The 22,655-nt window shown below is 43.3% G+C and overlaps 1 protein-coding gene across 1 annotated transcript in view; it reads right to left on the bottom strand.

Moving 5' to 3' along the window:
- Nucleotides 1-219: 219 nt before the first annotated feature.
- The window catches only part of CILK1 (ciliogenesis associated kinase 1), a 39,718-nt gene continuing 17,282 nt past the window's right edge, over nucleotides 220-22,655 (bottom strand). Inside the window, exons 5-13 of the mRNA XM_008263058.5 lie at nucleotides 20,633-20,765; nucleotides 17,883-18,054; nucleotides 15,329-15,496; nucleotides 12,602-12,922; nucleotides 11,043-11,233; nucleotides 10,758-10,906; nucleotides 9,716-9,844; nucleotides 4,809-4,931; nucleotides 220-3,942 (exon numbers count right to left, since the gene is read on the bottom strand). Coding sequence (XP_008261280.3) covers nucleotides 3,788-3,942; nucleotides 4,809-4,931; nucleotides 9,716-9,844; nucleotides 10,758-10,906; nucleotides 11,043-11,233; nucleotides 12,602-12,922; nucleotides 15,329-15,496; nucleotides 17,883-18,054; nucleotides 20,633-20,765 — 1,541 coding nt within the window. The 3' untranslated portion in view covers nucleotides 220-3,787. The remainder of the gene's footprint in view (nucleotides 3,943-4,808; nucleotides 4,932-9,715; nucleotides 9,845-10,757; nucleotides 10,907-11,042; nucleotides 11,234-12,601; nucleotides 12,923-15,328; nucleotides 15,497-17,882; nucleotides 18,055-20,632; nucleotides 20,766-22,655) is intronic.

Raw genomic sequence — 22,655 nt, 5'->3', positions numbered from 1 at the left:
TTTGAAAACCTCTCCACATTGCAGTGTAACTTCTCATAATACCGCTCCAAGTGTACATTTCCAGATTCATGCCAATGACAATACACTATGCATTAAGGAGAATTTATAAAAGATCAAAGTTTGAAAAGAACTAACTAGCATACGAAAATTAGGAAACACAAAGTGTTAACTTTTGGCGGAAGAACATGAAAGCATAGAAAAGTAGAACACTCAAATCAGTTTTTGGTAAAGTGTAATTTTATTTGGAGCAGGAGAATTTTCCTTACATAGAGTTAACATTTTTAAACACCTTAAGACAAACTATTCAAAAAGCATTGATTTCTGAAGTCTTAAGTGGTTTTCTGTTCTATCTTCTCATTATTATGAATATTTGCTCTATAAATGAAAATATTGTTACTCCATTGTACTCAAATCTGGTGACTCAACTGCTATCTGTTCTGAGATATCTGAGATCAGAAGAGTTTTTCAGGTCATTTTCAATTCACATTAGCATAATGTCTATAAGAAACCAATAATACCGATAATACCTCCAGTTTGTCTTTTTAAATGGTTCCCATGAGAAAATCTTTACAATAAATACATAAAAGTACAGTACATTTGGTTGCAAATTGTAAAAATAACTCTAAAAATTAACCACATATATTAAACAAACAGGTTGCTACAATATGCTTAAAATGATATAAAATTAGTATGTAAAACATTTTCTTAAAAACATATTGCTTTTGGTCATATGTTCAGCTGAGATGACAGCCTGCGTTCTTTTTTGTTCCTGTCCTAAATGGCACCAAAAAAAAAAAAAAATGGCTTAATGGTAGGGAAAAGCTACTTCATGAGAAAAACCTGATGCCCATGAACTCAAAGTACCTGTAGTTATGTCAAAAAAAGGAAACAATTCTTATTTTGTTTGGCGTGGATTGCCTTGATTGTATTAAACTTTTGGTAACTTTAGAAAACCATATTGTGTCACTTTATTAAATGTCTATAGTTCTTTATGCAAGAGATGTGACATTATTTGTAAATTAATGTTATTCCTACTAAAATCTTTCAAGCATGAAACGGGTGAGGTCTTGGTAACTGATAGACTTGTACTGTAAAATGAACAATCAAGCCAAGAGTAGCTTTAATAAAAATACAGCCCTCACCCCACCTCCCGGGCTTGCTCTAAGGGAGGCACACCTGTACTCCCGAGCACACCAGTTTCTGAACCTTTGGCTACAGAATGAGAGCCAGCTCTGTACCATCTCCTTACATCCCAGAAAGCTTTCTCACTGTAATGAGGTATAATCATGGTAGGTACAGTTAAACTCTTCATTCCTGTTGGTGTCTTGCATGATGTTTTATTAATTATAAAGCAACTAAAAGTATGTGAAATAAGCATTTTATTTGCACTTAACAAAAAATGGCCACTATTTCCTTCCACAGTATATATGTTGTATATACAACTTGTCCTCTTTACTCATTTTGTGGGAAAAAAAGAGTAATTTATAGGATGTTGCTAGTCCTTTAGAATTGATTTATTTTTTACAGTCTCCTAGTTTTCTCAACTGTACATCAGCTTTGTGACTTTCACATGAACGTGTGTTTGACTTCTCAAGGTAAGTTGTTAGTAAACAAAAGGGTAAAAAAAAAAGTGTAGTATTTTAAAGTTGAGCTCTACAAAAAGATTACAAAATCAATTTTATTGTGTGCAATAACTGGGTAACTAGATTTTTTCAATTTAAAAAATTGGAATGATCTTAACACAAACTAGAGTACAAAGAGTATTAACAACCCACTTGCTTCTCTAAGGGGTATGTATATACAATCTCAAACCAGCTTTCTGGAAAGCTGAGCAAGGTTGCAGATTAATTTACTTTTTATATATAATACAGAAAGAGAAAATAAATATTAACCTCATAGTAGAGGACTCATCTCTGAAAACATTTTCTGTTGCTTTAGATAACGAGTTGAAAACAGAATACAGAAATGAATTCAGCTTCAAGTTGTGCTTATATTTACACATTCCGAAGAGTTGCTGCCAGCTTGTAGACAGGACAAAATTACAAATCAAGTCCACATCCATTATGTGCTTTTCTCATGCTCCAAAAGGTCATAGTGCTTGGTCAAGTATATTTCTGAGCAGGATTCTCCAAAGTATAAATTACTCCCTGATTTTAGGTTAGAGTCCTTTGGAAGCCATGGTAATTTGTTCAGGCTGCTAAGTATTCTTAACCCACCAAAGCAATCATTTGCCAACTTATTAGGTTGAACCACAGGAAAGTGCCTATATTTATACATTTTTAATCTTTAAAAAGTGAGATGGGAGGGATGTGAGTGGGAAGGAAATTATGGGGGGGGGGAGCCATTGTAATCCATTAACTGTACTTTGAAAATTTATATTTACTAAATAAAAAAAAAGAAAAAAAAGTGTACATTTCATGTGGTTGAACTTGCTGTATTCTAGAACCTGGACCCAAAAGAGTAGTTTGAACCCTGGGAGACTGTGAGTTGATATACTGCTGAGACCATGTCACGATCACTGGTGGTGACCATTCCTCTTGCCTGTAAGGTAACCATGAGTGGAGGCACATAAGCCATACAGAGATGGACTAGAGTGGACCTTTCCTGTTTTTCTGTCTCCAAACTAGCTTTGTCATTTTCAAAAATCACTGTAAACATTGCTCTCAATGAATAGCCTCTGCCCAATAGAGTTCTCATTCTTGAAAGAAACTACACAAGGGTTAGGAGTTAGATGTGGCACGCTATGGACACTAACATCCTTGTAACTGTGACTGCCATAAACCTTCCCTTCCCCAGATTGTCCTGAGAATTCAGTTGGGACAGAAGATTATTCATTGGCTGCTTCTAGCCAGGCCTGGAGGACTGAGCCAAGTGTAAATTTCTATCTCAGTTATTATAATAAAAATTTTTCTGTGGCTTTCAAACTTGTGTTTCTTTTGGCCATGTGTCATAGCAGGGACATAATGGACTGTGTTAAACTTTATGTTGAGAATCTTTTGACATGGAAGCATCCCTCTTATGGGTACTTATACGATTTCAAAAATGGGAGAAAATCGAATACGAAGGCATAGCATGATGAAGCTTGGTTTCATCTGGGTATCTGAAACTATATTAAAGGGTGATGCACCAATTTCAAAAAAACATTTACTTAGAGTTCTTTCATCTGGGAAATAAAAATAAAACAAAGTAGATTATATAGTGGTACCTTCCAGACTGCACAGTGGCATCAAAAACTCAAATTAACGATATCTTAAGAAAAGCAGAGGGATGCTTTTCTAATGTCAATCCAGGAGAGTCTGAAGTACCTAATGAGCCACATTTAAAATTTAACTACTTTCCAAATATCTCCACACAGAGTAAATAACCCTTTATCACATAAACTGCACCCCTGTTGCAATACTGCATCAATATTATTACATTTGTCAAAATCTGTATAAAATATTATCTGGAACCCCAAAGGAAAGTCACTTAATCTTTAAAAAGTTCATTACAAAGTTGACTGTATAAAATGCTAAAACATAACCCATATATACAAAACGCTGCTGTTTAAGAAAATAATGGGACCCAGTTTTAGAATAAAATAATTCTATACAAAAAAGCGTATTGCATCCAAATCAATATTTAAAAAAACTTTAAAAAAGAATATTGAAATGTCTCAGTTCAGAAGGGTAACTATAAAGAGTTGGTTTGCTTTTACACCAGCTGTGTGTCTCTGGCAGGTGGAACATGCATTGGCCAAGGGGAAGTGTCCCATTTTCCCCCATGAAGGGCTTCGCTGCTGAGATGGTCATCGCCGAGATGCGTACTTGGAAGCCCAGTCTGTCCGGCCATGCACTGGCTGGGCGGCTGGAGGCCGTGGTATCAACCCAGGGGTGCTTCTAGGCTGGGTGTGGAAGAAAGGTCGTCCAGGATGAGGTCGTACAGCCTTCAGGGAAGAATAACCTGCAATGAAAGAGAAAGAGGCAGCTGACAGGGACCCGGGCTAGCAAAGGGCAGATGAATACATCCTGGTGTCAGAAGTGTCCCAAAATGAGAAATTTAAGAAGGAGCAATTCGCCATCCCCCCTCCCTCCATTAAGGACAATCCTAGAGCTACAGTTGTCAAGCCAAAAATACTGGTGTCATTTCTGGTCCCTCTCACTTTCTTGTCTCCCAATTATCATTTGCCAACTTGCTGGCTCGAGTTTTCAAATACACTTAGAATCTGGCAACTTTTTGTCAATTCAACTCTTACCAAGCTAGCATCACTTTCTGTCTGGAGAACTACAACCATCTCCTGACTGGTTTCCTTGCGTCCAACCTAGCACCTGCTCCTGTCTAGTGAAAAGCTGTGGCACGAGTTAGCCAGTGAAGATGGACATCAGCACCTCAACCCTCCACAGAACTCTGCAGTGGCTCCCACGTAGCTTCCAGGGCCTGCTGCAGGACCTCAGATCACTAGCCTCTGCTTGCCATGCCCCCTCTCACTGACACCACTCCTGCACTCTGGCTCCCTTGCTACTGCTCGAATTTGCCAGGTTTGTCCTGTTTCAAACCTGTGTACCGAAGAATCCTGCATCTGGAACAGTTTAACCCATACAGCATAGAAACTGCCATCTGTACCCTACACTCCTTGCTTCCTGCCTGGTTGGTTTCTCTCCTTAGCACCTATGAGCAGAGCCACTGTAGAGTGCAAGTGTCCCAGGAGCAGGAAGTGCTGCCTTTCTCATTCATTGGTAGATTCCAGGTCTGTACAGCATCTGGCACCCAGCAGTTCCTGATTAACTATTTGTGGAATCAATTCATGAATTGTCTGAAACAGAACTTACCAGGGGCAGGGTCTGGGATAGGTGCCAGGTGTACCCTCTGCATAGCAGAACCAATTTCTTTTTTCAGAAAGGAAGGGATGTAGTTTCCAGTCAGTCCACTAGAACTTGTAGAGCTGGAACCAACTGATTTGCAAAAGCAGAGTCATTACTACAAAGACACATAGACATGGCACCACAAGACAAAGTATGCAGAGGACACAGGACTGTTAAAGGATAGCCATAAAGAATAAAAGTTAAGTTTTTGCTTTTAGGTTAAAAAATTATGATGATGAAAGAATATATTCTGAGCACAGTGTTCTACCTAGCGACATGGTCAGGACAGCTAGGAGGGCAAAGACAGTGCTGCTCCTCTATATAGCAATCAAATAGCATCATTTGAGAAATTCTAAAAAGGAGAATTGCATGTGGGAGGCAGGGCCCGTCTCCCACAACATGGCGCCGAGAGGAAGTACAAGAATGCGGAATTGAAAGTTGCAGAACATGACTGCTAGAAGTTGCAGGAGCTGATCCAACCTCTGATTGGAAAAGAACGGTGCGCTCAGCGCGTGGACAGAGGCCTGATTGGTGTGATAACTGCAGGAACGCCAGCAGGGCACGGATTGGTGGGAGAGGACTATAAAGGGGGGATAGAGACGGCACAGTTCGTTCGTTCGCTCCTTTTTTCTTCTCTTTACTTGCTCTTGCTAAAACCCTACTGAAGGGGGATCAACAGTGTCCGGTGTCGTTCATCCGCGGCCGGAGGAGCGACAATTGCATATTTTTATTTATTTTAAAAATAGATTTAGCCTGCTCTGCAATTGCTTTTTTCACTCCATGAATACAAAATAGCCACCCTTCCATGTCAGTATATACATATTCTAAAATAAGGCTAAACCATCGATCAACACACAGATTATCTTAATTATTTAGCTATTTCTTTTTGTTTTTATTTATTTTAAAGGCAGAGTTACAGAGAGAGAGAGAGAGACAGGGAAAGAGAGAGAGACAGGGGAAAGAGAGAGATCGTCCATCTCCTGGCTGCAATAACCAGGGCTGGGCCAGGCCACAGCAAGGAGTGTGAGATTCCATCCAGGTCTCCACATTGGTGGAAGGGGCCCAGGCTCTTGGGCTATCTTCTGCTGCCTTCTCAGGCACAGTAGGAGGGAGCTGGATCAGAAGTGGAGAAGCTGGGACTGGAATCAACACTCATAAATTCCTGACCTGCTGCGTCACAACATCAGTCCCAATTCTTTAGCTATGACAAATAATTACATGGTAAATATTCCTGTTCATAGTCAGAAAAAATTAATTGTTAATAAAAAATGCTAGAGACATTTACTTTGTGTGTCATTTCCATTCCAGAGTGCTTTAAAAAGGGCAAGGTCTGTCTGCATTCTGAGAGGCTAATGCATTGCCTCGCATATAGCAAGGAATCAGTTACCATTAGGTGTCTGAAGGAATAGCTAAAATGCTTATTATTAAAGCTTAATACACACATAGCATAGTGAAGAAGAATGCTATGATAGGCTGTTATATAAACAGAAGTTCTATCCATTGGGAAAAGAGTGAATAAGTAGAGTTGCTCTGTTTTCGTAACACAGAATGTTCTTGGCAATTGCTTAAGGCAGGGTGGGAAGATGGCCTGGAATGTGAGTGTGAGGGAGGAGTTATGTCTTTCAGCTAGAGGAACTTTGCATTTTTGCAAACTAAAGATAGGAAGAAAAATGGGAAGAGAGTTTGAATGGGTAAGTCACAAAAGGGGGAAAAATTGTAGACAATAAACCAAAGAAAAAATGATGACCCTCATCAGTAAACAGGCTATGCAAATATAAACCACTACACACCCATCACGTTAGCACCATCTTAAGTCTTGGCGCTAATCAAGTGGCATCAAGGACACCATGCTGGACAGCAATTGAGCAATATATGCAACATCAAACATGAGCACAGCAATTAACTAACAGTTATGCTGCCAGTTACACCAGAGAAACCAATACATAGGCACAAGAACAGGGTTGAAACAATGTTCATTTCAGCATGCTCTGTAAAAGCAAGATTTGTAAACAATTTATGTTTCAGCAGGAAGAGAAGCAATAGATAATTACCAGGAAGGATAAATAAGAAATTATGGTATAATATAGTTATATATGCATGTGTGTGTGTATATAGCTGCTACATACAGATTTACTAAAATGAGTGGTTACTCACGATTATTATGCTCATCAGGGTGAAGTAGGCAGGCATATGGGCTAAAATTGATTAGGTTTGTGAGCTGGCAGACCACGCCTTCGTCACACCCCTGTGTGACCTCATGCCCTGATACCTTCGCCAGGCCCCTGTGTGACCTCATGCCCTTACCTGGCCACACCTGTGTGCCCATGGGCCAATAAGATTAATGAATCACTCCCCTTTGAGAGTGGATTAGAAGCCTGGGACAGGGTGTGCCAGGCCCTTTCCTCCATTTCCCTCGCCCTGGCCTCTTGCCAGTATGGGGCTGGCTGTAGCCCTGTGCCTCCAGGGCGCATGGCCTTTGGGCCACCCGACCTAGGCTTCCTGGCCTAGATGCTCCTCCATGTGGCTGGTTCTGCTAGGCAGGAAGTTAGGTATGAGCTTATGTGTGTGTGACAAAGGCCTCCGGAGAAGACTTCTACGTCCAGCATATGTGTCTACATCTCAAAGTCATCCCGATAATGCTTCAGGGGCAGCCCAGTGTTCGCATCCTGCCTTGCCCCCTTCTACCTGATAACCTGCCAGGTGGAGGTCCCCGCCCCTTCTGCCTGACAAATCTTCCACACTCTCCCAGATGCAGCCCAGTATCTGCATTTCAAACACTCTGCTCTGGGTCCCCATTCTCTAGGGGGTCCTGCTCACCCAGGATGGCTACCAGCTAGGCTTCCTCCTGTCTGATACCTTCAAGGGAAAACTCAGATAGGAGCTTCTTAATATTTACAGCCATAAAATCCTTTGTTTCAGGAGGAGATATGTGAAGACAAAGACCCATCTCCTTAAAAACCCCCGGCCTCAACCAGACTGTGCGCTCAGCCCTCTTCCTCTCTGCTGAGCCGCCGGCCTGGTCTGGCCAGGTGTACTCCACTCAACCACGTAACCTCGCTCCTTCCTCCCTGCCCAGTCTGAGCGACTGCACTCTCTCTCAGGTCCTGTCTGGAGAGGTGCCCATCCGTTCTTGCGAATGTCCCTTCCCTAATAAACCTTGCTATTTTACCTCTCATTACTCTCTGTCTCACGCCTGAATTCTTTCTTGCACGAAGGCAAGAACCCTCAAATTTCTCCAGTAACAGTTCCTGGTACTCAGTATGAACCTAGATTTACCCCTTTCTCTTAGATAAAGCTCTCACTCTCCTATGCATGTTTTGCACTAAATAAAAGCTTTAAATGTACCATGCTGCCTCGTTTATTTATGCCGGTATTTAGAATTCTTCTCTAAATATTAGGCAAGAACCCACTCGGGCTTATTAATATTGGGGATTTATTAATAAGCATATGGTAATATCGTATGGCACCCCAAATTCCGATAACATATGTGGCACCACAGACTCGACTTCTGGGGAACTTTAAGGGGCCACATTTTCATACATATTTTAGGGGGGTCAATTCCGATATCAAGGGTGTTTCAAAAAGTCTGTAGAAAAGTGGAATGGGAAGAAAAGTTCATTTTGGTACAATAAGTTTTGAAATCCATGTGAGTGGTCTCTGAAAAGCTTAAGAAAAACATATCTTCTGAAAAAAAATCTATGCATGGATCTCAAAAATCTTAGCACCAAAATAACCTTATCTTTTTAATCCCATCTTCCATAAACTTTTTGAAGTACTCTTGTATAAATTTTAAAACATGCAAAGCTGTGCTAGGAATTTCACACCTATTTTAAAACAGTGCACAGGAATAAAAAAAATACCCAAATCAGGCCAGGGCAGGGAAGACGGAGGGGAGAGGGGGAAGGAAAGGCTTAGACACTGGCTTCCTGTGTGCCTGCAAGGCTTGACTTCTTCAACTGGGCTGTGGGTACACACAGGCTGTTGATCTCTTTCTTTGTATTCCTTAACAAATGCAAACCACGGAAGGATGAAGGCAGGGAGAAGTGAAGCTGGCTGAGGTGCAAGGGGAAGGAATGGGCTGCCTGTGGGAGGCAAACAGTGAGTCAGCCAGCAGGAATAGCAACTCCTTCCCTTACTTAACAAAGGAGCTACCTTCTAGACAGGAGGGATTTCAAAGGCCAGGTCCCCAGATGGACAGGACTAGCTGGAGTGAGGCAGACAGGGTATTAGGAGTAGAAACTAAACAACTTCACCATAATACTGATGCTGAGGCTCTGAGCTCGCCTGCTGTTGAAGCCCTGCTCGCCCGAAACTGAGACGTGACTGTGCTCTTCAGTTCAGAGGCACCACCTGTGCGGATGCTGTGAGAAACCATCCTCTATGGCTAAGACAGGTCGTGAGGAACACTGGAGGTACTTTGGGAACCTTGGGCGGCTGGTTTGCCAAGTGTGTTGTGTGAACTAGGATGTGTGACTTCCCCAGTGCGTAATAAAATCCTTATTGAAACCAACACAGTCTCGGTGCCATCACTGCACTGGCGACACAGGGCCCTTCTCCACGTGGCTCACGGCAGAGCAGGGCCTCTGAAGTCAGGCTTGGCACGAGTCTGTAAAGTTATTTTTGCTTGTCCCTCGAGCTGGCTTCCAATCTGCCTTATTCCTCAATGATTCCTGAGGGCAGGGCCCTTTGGGAGCTGGCCGGGACCCCAGAGCCTGCTGCCTAGAGAGGGTGGACAGAGCAGGAAAGCAGGCTTGAGTCTGCGCACGAGAGAGGCCCTCGCGGTTCCGCAGCTTGTCTCCCATCTGGCTGTGCCCGCCTTGCCGCAGCCAGAGGACTGGCTTTTTGTCTTTCAAGAGCTAATGAACATTTCTCACCTGAATTTATTTTGCTGATGACCGATACTGTCCCTGAAGACTTTCCGGACAAACCAGAACTAGACCATGGATTTGATGGAACGAAGTCCTTGCCTGGGTTTGGCAGGATGCCATTTCTTATATTGATTCCTATAGAGAAGAAGGGGTTTTAAAATGTAAATCACAGTGGATAAAGAAATTGGTACATATACACAGTAGAATATTGTTCAGCACTAAAAAAAAAGGGGGGGGGGTGAGCCCAGACGATATTATGTTAAATGAAATAAGCCAGACACATAAAGAAAAATATTGCATGATTTCATTTATGTGTGGAATTTTTGTTTTGTTTTTTTTTTTCAAATATGCAGAGATAGGGAACAGCACAGTGGTTACCAGGGTAAGTTGGGCAGGGAAGGTGAGGAAGAATGGAGAGATATGGGTAAGAAGATACGAGGCAGCAGATGTGAAGGACAAGTAATGAGGTCTAAAGTACAATATGAATACTACAGGTAACACAATTATACCATGTATGGGATTCATGCTCAGTGAGCAGACTTTAGTGTTCTTGTCACAAAAACAAAAACAGCAGGGCCACGATGTGAGATGAAGGAGATGTTCATTTGCTTTGCTATAGTAATCATTCTACTATCTACACGTATCCACATGCATAAGGTATCATGTCATATACCTTAAGTATACACAAAAAGTTTATTTAAAATGCCAATTTATTTTATTTGAAATGCACTTAAGATGTAAAACACGCATTTAATCTTGTATCAGACTTTAGAGATAAAATAAATGCAGAGTCCAATCTGTTCAAAATTTCCCATGGCTCTCTTTTTTCCCTCTCTGTTACTCTTTCAAATAAATAAAACAAATTATTTTTTTTAAAAAAATGATAAAAATGTGGGCAGAGACTTCAGCAGGTATTTTTACAGTGGACCCATTAATTCCAACAAGAAGCCCCACATATGTCTTCCAAAATAGAATCTATGTGAACCTGTGACTCCAAGGACAACATTTCCCATCACTGACCCCAGAACAGGCAAGTCCTGTGTATTACCAGGCAAGTATCGAGAGTGCTTCAAGTAGTGCTGCTTGGCGGCTGATCTCAGGGTGGGGGTGTCTCGCCTCTGATACGAAGTCTGGGTAGGGGCACTGTTTCCTGTACCCATGGGCTCAGATGGCTTCAGGTCCAAAACACTTTCGAATCTGAATCAAGAGATCAAGAGGATGTGACTTAGGTCAGCAAGCACGCGTCCGAGAGAGAGAGAGAGAAATAGATGGACACTGCATCACCTGATAGGTACAGATGCAGTCTACTTACAGTGACCAGCCATGCACTTGCCTGCAGAGAGTGTCATCGCTCTGTCTCTTCTTGTTTTTCACATCAATCCTGGTGAGGGATGGACTGAAGTCCAAGTCGTCCAAGTCAGCCCAGTCATCAGAATCTTTCGTTGATCTAGAAATGAGACCCCATCTCCTCCTACTCTTTGGCTTCATCTCTCCATTTTTGTGCTCTAGGCCAGCTGGAAGTTTCTGTGTCAACAAGAGGAGGAGAGGAGCAATACTTGGGATTAACAGACCCCATCCATGAACAATCCCTGTTCCCAGCATCCTCTGTTATAGAAAGGAGGCTCCTAGGGCATAACATTCCCCACATGCAGGCTGTCTCAAAGTACAGTCGTGGAAATCATATCCCCAGACATCTGGATCTCTCCTGTCCTGCCCCAACTGCACTGCTTCTCATCCACGGAGGCTACTAAGTTGCATAAAACAAGGATCTGAACAAGGGGATTTAATATGCTTCTGACATACTAGGAAGCTGACTGGATTCTCATCTGAGAGTCACCCTGGGAAGTTAGGGATTTATGCTATTATGCACAGAGATCTAAGAGAGCACGGCTGAGGTGTCCGCCATTCTGCTCTGCTCCAGGAAATTCAAAACAATGCCTTCTTGGCCTTCTCAGTGGACCTGGAGCTATCTCTAATTACACAATTTTCTTACAACAGGACAAATTTCCAAACCAACCATTTCTAAATCACAGATTTGGGTTGAAGTCTGGAGATACCACTCTTAGGGTGCCTCACGTGGTGCTGGCTGGGAGCCAGCCCCCAGCGAATGTTAGCTGACAGAAAAGGACTCCTTTTGCTCAAAGGTTTAGAAAGTCACACTCTTCAGAAGCATCACAAAGCTAAGGATAACTAGAATCCCTTATCAGGGTATCAGTTGAATGAATTTAACACTTAACTGTTTTCTTCTGAAAACCAGCTCAAAGGGAAAGATGTGGCTCAGTGAGTACCCAGCGTTAATCTGAGTGCCAGTCACAAATATTAGGGTGGCACTTTATGATTCTCCATGAGCATCATGAGCGACCCTTGAATGGCGGGCGAGCCATGCTTCGCGATCTGCCTCTGACAGATGAGAAAACTGAGCCAAAGGGATTAATAGTAACAATGAATAACTCTTATTGGAGGGCTAACTGGGTACCAAGTCCAATTCCGAGTCCTTTTCAAGTCTTAACTTAGTCCTCAAAAACAATCCCATCGGGTGGATGCTGGGACCACCTCTATTTTACAGAAGAGGAAATGGGCAACTTGCACAGGGTCTTGGAGCTGTGAAATAGCAGAGCTGAGATTTGTGACCTCGGACATCTGGCTGCAGTGTGCAGGTCTCAGTCACTACCTGACAGCTGCCCCCAGGAGCGGCACTGTGACCAAGAGGCAGAGCCAGAGCTCGAATTTGCATCTTTACCTGCTGAGCCAAGAATCTTCTCATCATCCCATGTTCTTGCAAAGGTAAATATATTATAGTTAGATCAGAAAAGCAAAGATTCCACACAGTAAGCGGGGTCAGAAGAGGAAGAAGCCAGACACAAGGCTCCCTGGAGAACCCTTGCTGCTTACCGACTGAGGATTCTTGTTGTGCAGGGATGGCAAGAGCAAGGGGCTGGGCTTGTCCTCCTGAAGATGGCTCGGGTGATCCGTCCTGGAGGCCTCTGCTTTGTAGGGGTAGGTGAGATGCTGGGGGGCCTGGCTGGAGGGATGTGGTCGTGAAGAAATCCGTGGGTGAGGCTTGGTGGGGGGCTGGGCAGGAGGGACAGGCTTTATATGAGGAGCAGGGCCTGCTTTTTCCAAGAGGTCTTTCTGTGGTTTTCCTGGATCCTGAACACTCTGTAGGGTGCCGCCCCGTGGGTGCCCAATAAGGAAGTAAGGGTATCGAAGGGCCTGGAATGACAAATCAGTCCGCTGGAGAAAAGCAGGCCAGGGCTGAGAACACGGTCATGATCGCTGGGTTACATTCCCTGTGACCAGTTTCCTACATTTTCTCAGGCCAGCATTCTGCATCTGTAACACCCCTTGTCATTTTCTTTTTCTAAGATACCCTAAAATTTACTTACTGGATGCAACACTTAAAATTACTTGCTAGGGCCAGCACTGTGGCGCAGCGGGTTAACACCCTGGCCTGAAGTGCCAGCATCCCATATGGGCGCCAGTTCTAGTCTCGGCTGCTCCACTTCCGATCCAGCTCTCTGCTATGGCCTGGGAAAGCAGTAGAAGATGGCCCAAGTCATTGGGCCCCTGTACCCACGTGGGAGACCGGGAAGAATTCCTGGCCCCTGGCTTCGGATTGGCACAGCTCTGGACATTGTGGCCAATTGGGAGTGAACCATCGGATGGAAGACCTCTCTCTCTCTCTGCCTCTCCTCTCAGTGTAACTATGACTTTCAAATAAATAAATAAATCTTTAAAAAAAAAATTACTTGGCTAAAGTAGCCAGTTACACTGCTGTTACCTTTGCTACTTCTGAAAAGCATTGCGGATCAGTGTCAATCCAGGTTTTCCGACTTATTTGCTACATGTCTTAAACATGGTATTTCACCCTAATTCGTTTCCTAATTCTATAGAGAGAAGAAAATAACACAGAACCAAGAGTCAAATCTAAAATTCCTGGAGGACTCAGGAGAACAGAGAACAAAACAAGTGGGTATACATGCTATTACTCCACAAGTGCCAAGAGCATAATGCATGCAGAAGTTAGCTTTCCCTTTCAAGAACAGCTCTCAAGGAAACCATGTCGGTTGTTCTGGGTAGTAGAGTTTGCTGGATAGCCAGAGGCTAAATCTTACAAGTGCTGAAGTTTACAATTCTTTTTGATATATCCCCTTGATTCTGCTGTCTTTTTGAATGGAAGCTACTGAATGCAACATGATCTTTCTTAATGAACCTGGGACCCAGTTAACAAACATCCCTAATGATTACATCATGATTAAATAAGGGTGGACAAAGAAGCAAATAATGCGGACTTGGGTAGAGGCCATGGATTCTGGCATCTGACTTGAAGAGTTTTCTCTGTGTTCTCATTTTTAAAATATCAGACGATTTGGAGGTATTCTTAGGTTTTCTGGCACTGTGCTGAAAAGCACATATTTCTATCGATTCCTTGTTATAGAATCTTTTTCACCTCTGTGCGCAACCGTTAAAGAACTAGGTTCATCAGAAAACATCCGCTCAGCCCTGAAACCATTTGTGAATTCCACCAGCCCTGGTGCATTTTGCGAGCTCTCAAACCCTCTGAAGCCATCCAGACTCTTAGAGCACTGAATTCTAGCTTTTTTTTCTTGGAGATTTTGCAAGACTGCTTTTCTACACTCTTTAAATTAGTCCCCCAACTATCATAAGTCCTAACATTACATTGGCACTTTGTTTAAATGTCCCCACCACCTCCTCTCAGCCAAATCTCTCCTCTGATTAGAAGTGGTCACTTGATCTTCTGAGTAGTGGAACTGTCAATGAGACAAGTTGACAAGGGTCCAGATACATGTAATACAAAGGGGGCCTTGCAGGGAGCAGGTGAGTGCTGGAGCTCACGGCATAACTAGTCCACTTTGGGGTGTATTTCATAATCTAACTCAAAGTGGCCTAGGAGAGGGTGAGTAAGAAAACAGGAAAACTGAAGTTGTACGATCCGTCATCTGTGTGTTAGACTTTGCTCTGCCTGTACTGTTTACTGGATAAGCAGTTAGGGCTAATCCCTTAAACTTTCTGAGATTCAGTTTTCTCACTTACAGAAGTGAAAACAATAATGCTTATCTCATAGAGTTTTATTAGGTTCGAGTCACATAAGATATACTAAAGCATTTTCAAGAGGCAAAGTGCTATAAAATACTAGTTACGGTGACTGTTCTAGCTTTACCTCACCTATCAGTCTCTCTGTTATCTGTGAAAATGAGTGTGTTGGATTTTACAAGTTATGAAGCTATTTTTCAACAGCCAGTACCGGCTTATAAACAACTGTAATCTTAATTCATAGAGAATTCGTAGAAAACTCATGAGTATTTGACAACCTTCTCCAAACACAGATAGATAAATCTATTTTCATTTCTACATGTGGTGATATATGAATTATACGCCAATTTTCAAAGCATTGATATTATATAAACCTTTGCTACTTTAAGTTCCAAACTATTTTAAGTTCTTACATCTTATATGGTATACCATAGTGATATCAATACTATTTTTCATCTAGAACACTAAATAAAATTTTTCCTACATGATTTTTAGAGATTATTGAGAGTTAAACATGAACTCCGTAAGAGATGCATCAAACAGAATAAGAAAACAGAAGAAAACCTGACTAGCTGTTGGTCGTTTCTTGGGATCCCATTGGAGCATGTCTCTCAGGAGCTGAATCGCTTCGCTGCTGGCATTTGGGATCAGGGTCTTTAAGTTATTGGGGACACACTGGGGCCAGCGGAAGTTCATAGCACTTGAAAGTTGGTAGCCTTCAGGCCAGTCAGTCTGAAAAAAGGAAAACAGAGAAAGTCTTGTTTAGCCAATTGCTATGACCTGAGTTTGCGTTCCAGCACGTGTGCTCCTGATGGAAGGGCAGCCATATTCCAAACCTGTCTATAATCACTACCATGGCTGTGTAGGTGAGGAGACACAGAGACATCTTAATGAAAAGACTGCGAAGAACAGGAAATCTGGGGGATAGTGGAAAGGACCAGATTTTCAATCAACTTGCTTTATAACCTTCACCTAAAATAGTCCATCTCTAGTGATTTTAACTCTGAACAAAATTAGTATTTGCTCAACTGCATTTCACAAGGCAGAGTTCTAGAAATTGCTAATAAGATTTTTTTGGGGGGGGAACTAAATATGATACCTTATTCCTGAGTCAAATAGAATTTGTGAAACCATACATCCTTTACTTATGTTACTTTATGTTCAACTTGAAGATTCAAAAATGAGGCAGGAGATAGCTAGGGACTAACCTGGGAAGCAGAGAAAAGCAAATACCAAAGTTCTTTTTTAGTTTGTCCCTTTCTCTCCATCTCTGCCTCCTTTATCCAAGACCAAGACACTGAGGGAGGAGACAAAAAAGGGCTAACTGGGGAAGCTGAGAAAAAGAAACTGCCAGCTTGGAAACCCTTCACCTATACGCTGTAGAGATATGCTAACAGCCAGGGGATCCCTACACCAGGGGTCTTCAAAGCCACACTAAGGGCTCCTCATCCTTGTAAAAATGTAACATTTCTCACATTTGGGACCTCGAGTCTCGGCCTCAATATGAGCTTTGATTCTTGGCCTGCTTCTACTCTTTAGGAAGTGTACTTTCTTTTCCTATAATAAACTTTCTAGGTATACTTACTGTCTCTGTGAGCTTCATTCAGTTCATTGGTCCTTGCCTTCCTACTCTCCACTCCCATAGCAAAAACTCACATGCTGAGAAGACCATGGAAGCTGTTTCTCTAAGCCTCAAGCTTTCTACTTTTTCTTGCATCACATCTATGGGACACCGAATGTAGGGGTGAATGATGGAAAATCTTGAACAAATCTTCAAGATTCCTTCTACTTGTAACACCCCCTATTTTATAAACTACATCCTGAAGTAATTGTTTCCCCTCCCTTTTCAAAAGCCAAGTGGCAATAAGTATAGCTTATATCACTCATTTACTTAGTTACTGAGCGTCTACTATAAGCTTAGTGCTGTTGGATATTAAAAAACAATCCAATGAAAATCCTGTACCTTCTTTAAAGAAGATAACAAAACATTTATGAAAAAAACATTATCATGTAGACTAAAAAGTGACAAAGGCCACAAGAGGTACAGATACACATGTGAGGGTCTCATTTGTATCAGCAACAGGGCTGGGATCTGGGAAAACAAACACAAGACAAATCCTTGCTCGGAGTGAACCTGTGGTCCAGGAAACAGATATATCCACAGATAATTCTATTAATAACACAGAACATAGCTGAAGATAACAAGGAAATTGGAGAAGTGGTGAGGCGGGAGATCACTGAGGGCCTTGAAGGGGCAGCAGGATTTCTCCAGGGGAGAGCACAGAGGTGGGGCAGTTCCAGGGCTCACAGCCTGAGGGTGTGCAGGCAGGTACCACGTGGGGAATAGGGATGAGAGTTAACCACTATTTTTAGGGAGAAAGGACAGTACCAGAGCTGTTCATTGGGAGAATGACTCTGGCTGCAGACTAAAAGCTAAGCTGAAAGGAAGAATGGAAGACAGGAAGATGAAGATACTCTTAACACAGGCAGGCTGGTCATGGTCCCATTTGTAATGGCAGCATTTAACTTCAAAGAATGAGTAGCATGTGTCAGATACCACAGTGATATTCATTAGAACGTCCTGACCAACTGGTTGGTTAAAGGGAAGGAGGATTGAGGAAAAGAGAGAAGGCAAAGCTAAAGCCCAGCCCCAAGCCTGGGACTCTGGGATTACGATGAGACCAGAGACAGAAATGGAGAATGGAAGAAGGAAGCGCATTGTTCCTCCAACTCAGTTCGAGGTGACGGTGAGGGAGTCGGGAGTAACTCCCTTACGTAGTTGTACATATGTGGACTGGATGGCGTTAAAAGGAGGGAGGTGAGAGCACAGATTGCATTTAGGAGACCTGAGATATGAGTTGTGGCCAAGAAAGAGAACAGAGACGCACTGCTGGGAGGTGCAATGAAGAGGAGAGGAAAACAGAGGGAGCCAGGACAGACAGCATACTTGAGTAGAAGGAGGAAGAGAGGCAGGCACATCTGGGGACCTGACCAAGGCCGAAGGAAAGATTCCAGAATAAGCAGATGCTCAACAGCGCCAGAGTTGCACAGGGCTGGACCGCAAGCAGCACGAGAAGCTGCCGGCGTCGGTCCACAGGCCTTCGTTCTGTGTCATTACCTTTTTCGGTGTCCCCAGGACTTGGCAAATTTTGAATATCGTGTCAATCTCACTGGCACCAGGGAAGAGCGGCCTGAGGGTGTACACCTCTGCCATGATGCAGCCCACGGCCCAGACATCAATAGGGGAGCTGTAGTTGGTGGATCTCAGGAGTACTTCTGGGGCCCTGTACCTGGAGGGACAGAGGTTAACCACGAGCTATTGATTCCATGGGTCAGAAATCAAATTAAGCAACAACGCAGGCTCTGAGTTTCTATATTTCTGTTTTCTCCAGTTTACTGTGGTGCATGGACTTGTGATGACTTTGAAGCTGTTGTTGCCTGCTGAAGAGCAATGCTTCTAGAGGCGGGCATTTGGTACAGTGCTTAGGTCAGAGTTTGGGATGCCTCCAATCCCACATCAGAATGCCTGGGTTGCAGTCCGACCTCCTCTGCTTCCAATTCAGCTTCCAGTCAAGTACGCACCCTGGGAGGCAGCAGGTGCTGGCTCAACTATTTGGGTCTCTGCCACCCACATAGGAGACCTAGATGTAGTTCTGGGCTCCTGGCTTCAGCCCAGCCCAGCCCTATCAGCCACAGGTATTTAGAGAATGAACCAGAAGATGGAAGATTGATCTCTATCTCTATCTTTTAAATAAAATGAAAATAAAAAAGAAAAGTTGGCCGGCGCCGCGGCTCACTAGGCTAATCCTCCGCCTAGCGGCGCCGGCACACCAGGTTCTGGTCCCGGTCGGGGCACCGGATTCTGTCCCGGTTGCCCCTCTTCCAGGCCAGCTCTCTGCTGTGGCCCGGGAGTGCAGTGGAGGATGGCCCAGGTGCGTGGGCCCTGCACCCCATGGGAGACCAGGAAAAGCACCTGGCTCCTGGCTCCTGCCATCGGATCAGCGCGGTGCGCCGGCCGCAGCGCGCCGGCCGCGGCGGCCATTGGAGGGTGAACCAACAGCAAAGGAAGACCTTTCTCTCTGTCTCTCTCTCTCACTGTCCACTCTGCCTGTCAAAAAAAAAAAAAAAAAAGTAATGGTTCTTTATTTTATAGCATTTTCTTTTCAATTTTTAAAGGACTTAGTGTACACTTTAAAAAAAAATACTTATTTTTATTTATTTGAAAGGAACAGAGAGAGAGAGAGAGAGCCACACAAAGGGGTCAGCCTTATGGCACAGTGGGTTAAGCCACCGCTTACAACACCAGCATCCCGTATCAGGGTACCTGTTTCAGTCTTGGCTACTTCACTTCTGAGCCAGCTCCCTGCAGATGTGCCTGGGAAGGTAGCAAAGAATGGCTCCAGTGCCTGTGCCTCCTGCCACTCATATGAGAGACCTAGATTGAGTTCCAGGCTCCTGGTTTTGGTCTGGCCCAGCCCCAGCCATTTGGGTGGTGAACCAGCAGATAGGAAATTTCTTTCTGTCTCTCCCTCTCTCTGTGTCACTCTGATTCTCAAATAAGTAAACATTAAAGCAGACACACACACACACACACACACACACACACACACAGAGAGAGAGAGAGAGAGAGAGAGAGAGAGAGAGAGAATGAATCTCAATCTCATCTACTGGTTCACAACAGGAGGGGCTGGGCTAGGCTGAAGCCAGGCACCTAGGACTCATCTGGGTCTCTCATGGGAGTGGCAGGGACCCAAGTACTTGACCCATCACCTGCTGCCCCACTGGGAGGAAGCCAGAAATTGGGAGCAGAGCTGGAACTTGAACTCAGGCACTGCAATACTGAATGCACCCATCCCAAGTGGTTTCTTCACGGCTGTGCCAAGTATCTGCCCCTTATAACATTTCCTACTGAGCATTTCTCTACTAGAGTCTCATCTACAGCATCTTTGAGAAACAGAGAATGAGAGTTAGGAGGAAAGAGAAGGGATGGGTAAGGGCGAGAGAAAGAAGACACAAAATGTGTGTAAAATACTTCCTTGGTCATGGCAAATTGCTTAAACCAAATTCCTAGGATATGAAAGTTTTAACTAGGGCTGGTGCTGTGGCATAGTAGGTTAAGCTTCTGCCTGCAGTGCCAGCATCCTCTATGGGTGACTGTTTGAGTCCCAGCCATTCCACTTCTGACCCAGTTTCTGCTGATGGCCTGAGTGCTTGGGCCCTTGCACCCATGTGGGAGACCTGGACAAAGCTCCCGGTTCCTGGTTTCAGATTGGCCCAGCTCTAGCCATTATGGCCATTTGGGGAGTGAACCAGCAGATGGAAGACCTCTCTCTGTGTTTCTCCTTCTCCTGTCTGTAACTCTGCATCTCAAATAAATAAATAAATCTTAAAAAAAAAGTTTTAACTACAACAATTAGTTGAATGTGGTTCATTAATTGTGACAAAAATACTAACACGAAATGTTAATGGGGAAAAGGGGTAAGGGATATATGGGAATTCTTTGTATTGTTACCTCACAATTTTTCTCTTGTAAACTTAACACTATTCTGAAATAAATAAAATAATTTAAAAAACAATAGCAATTATAAGGTTTTTCAAATAGATAGTTAGAGAAATTTTATATAACTCTTTTGGGAAAGTGTTCCCAGAAAGAACTATATACAAAATCTTATTTGTAACTTGTTATAATTTAAAATTACTTACAAGTTTTTAACCTTGTACAATGTTGACATACCTACAGATATGTGTTTCAGATTGCTCCATTCTCTGGGTGAAAAGTTAATGGCTGTGACTTTGACATCCTCCTCTGTATAATGGTATCTTTTTAGACAAGTACAATTAAATAGTTTGGAGAAAAACAGTATTCACCATCTGGTAGATACGTAGTCCGTGTATGGAGGTCTGGATCGGATTTCTCGGGCCAGCCCAAAGTCTGCAATTTTCACAAGTTCTGGTCCCATGCAGAGTAGGTTTTCCGGCTTTAAGTCCCGATGGAAGAAGCCTGCAGAGACAGCAGAGAAAGAATCCAAATGCACATTTGTTTCTGCCTTACTCTTTGAGGCTGTACTGCTCTTTTCCTAACGACCATAATTTAAAGAGCAGTCTGGCATGAAACCAAAGACTGCCTCCATCCCGCAGATAACATACAGTACCTTGGACTTCTTACTGGGGTGCTTCCCTTCTCAAAAGCATTCCAAAGTTGATCTTTATAATTCTTATTTACTTTTTTTTACAAGAGAGAAATATTTCCTTTAAAATATCAAAACCCAAGGCAGGAGTTTGGCAAAGTGGTAAAGACACCATTTGAGATGCCCCTATCTCATTGTCAGAGTGCCTAGAGTTAAATCCCAGCCCCTCTTCCAATACCACTGCCTACTAATGTGCACCCTGTGAGGCAGCAGATGATGGTTCGAGTAGCTGGGCCCCTGCCATTCATATGGGAGACCTGGCTTGAATTCTGGGCTCCTGGCTTTGGTCTGGTTCAGCCCCAACTGAAACAGGCATCTGAGGAGTGAACAAACCAGCACATGGGAACTCTCGCTCTCGCTCTCTCTCTCGCTCTGTCTCTCCCTCTCTGTCTACTTCTTTCTACCTTTCAAATAAAATGAATAGTAATTAAATTAAAATCAATGTTCAGTTAGGGGTTGCGATAACTGTGCAAAAGTAGTTTTTTCAGGGGAAAAACATGATTCCTACCCTGCCTGCATCAGTCAGATAGAACCTGGATTAAAATCATTTCAAAAGACAATAGTCTGGGGGCTGGCGCTGTGGCACAGTGGGTTAAAGCCTCCGCCTGTGTTGCCGGCATCCAATATGGATGCCGGTTCAAGTCCTGGTTGCTGCTCTTCCAATCCAGCTCTCTGCTATGGCCTGGGAAAGCAGTGGAAGATGGCCCAACTCCTTGGGCCCCTGCACCTACGTGGGAGACCTGGAAGAAGCTCCTGGCTCCTGGCTTCAGATCAGCTCAGCTCTGGCCATTGCAGTCATTTGGGGAGTGAACCAGCAGATGGAAGACCTTTCTCTCTCTCTGCCTCTCCTTCTCTCTGTAACTCTGTCTTTCAAATAAATAAAATGATTCTTAAAAAAAAAAAAAAAGACAATAGTCTTAGGAGTATCAAAAGAATATACCACAGCAGAAAAAAATTGTTTGTTTAGAAAACAAAGCGTTCATCAATATGATCTACTCATATTTGAGATTCAGGTGTGTGCTGCAACATGTGTTTCAATGTTAAATACTTTTGCTTTGCCTAAGGAAGCAGAGAGGGACAGCTCTATGTCACACTGTGAAGGGCAGAGATGTTATAGACCCTTCTCTCTGAACCTGAGTACAGCTCTATCATTTTCAAGTACATTAACCATTTTTCATTAATTACGTGGAAACACTTTAAGGATAAAAGTTTTGCTTATATTTCTCCTAAATAACTAGCACAGTGGCAAGAGCATGGGGGTCTCGTAGTATATTCTTGTTGACTTCAATAGGGAGCATGAAGAAGCTTAGTGGTGACAAATCCACCTGAGCAAGGTCAACAAAGACCAGACCTGGAGGGAGGGCAGCTAAGCACTGAGAAAAAAGCAATGACCCTGATGCGGTACAGGGGACAAAAACAGGCTCAATGCTGGAAGGCCTCACCACGGGTCACATTCAGCAGGACTAAACCTGTTAGTCAAGGTTATTTCCCAGCCTGTCTCAGCTGTGGAGGCAGGGGAAGGGGACCATGACATAGTTAAATGTGGAGACGCACTAAACACCATGAATCACGTAAAGCAACAATGTTATTTGTTTATTTTATTTACTTGAGAGGCAGAGTTACAGACAGAGAGGGGAAAGAGACAGAGAGAAAGGTCTCCCCTCCATTGTTCTCTCCCCAAATGGCAAAATGGCTGCAGCTGG

This window comes from Oryctolagus cuniculus, chromosome 5, assembly GCF_051225735.1.
Source record: "Oryctolagus cuniculus isolate XC-2025 breed Fujian yellow rabbit chromosome 5, ASM5122573v1, whole genome shotgun sequence".
NCBI classification, from domain to species: domain Eukaryota; kingdom Metazoa; phylum Chordata; class Mammalia; order Lagomorpha; family Leporidae; genus Oryctolagus; species Oryctolagus cuniculus.
This window is presented reverse-complemented; position numbering and strand designations above follow the sequence as displayed.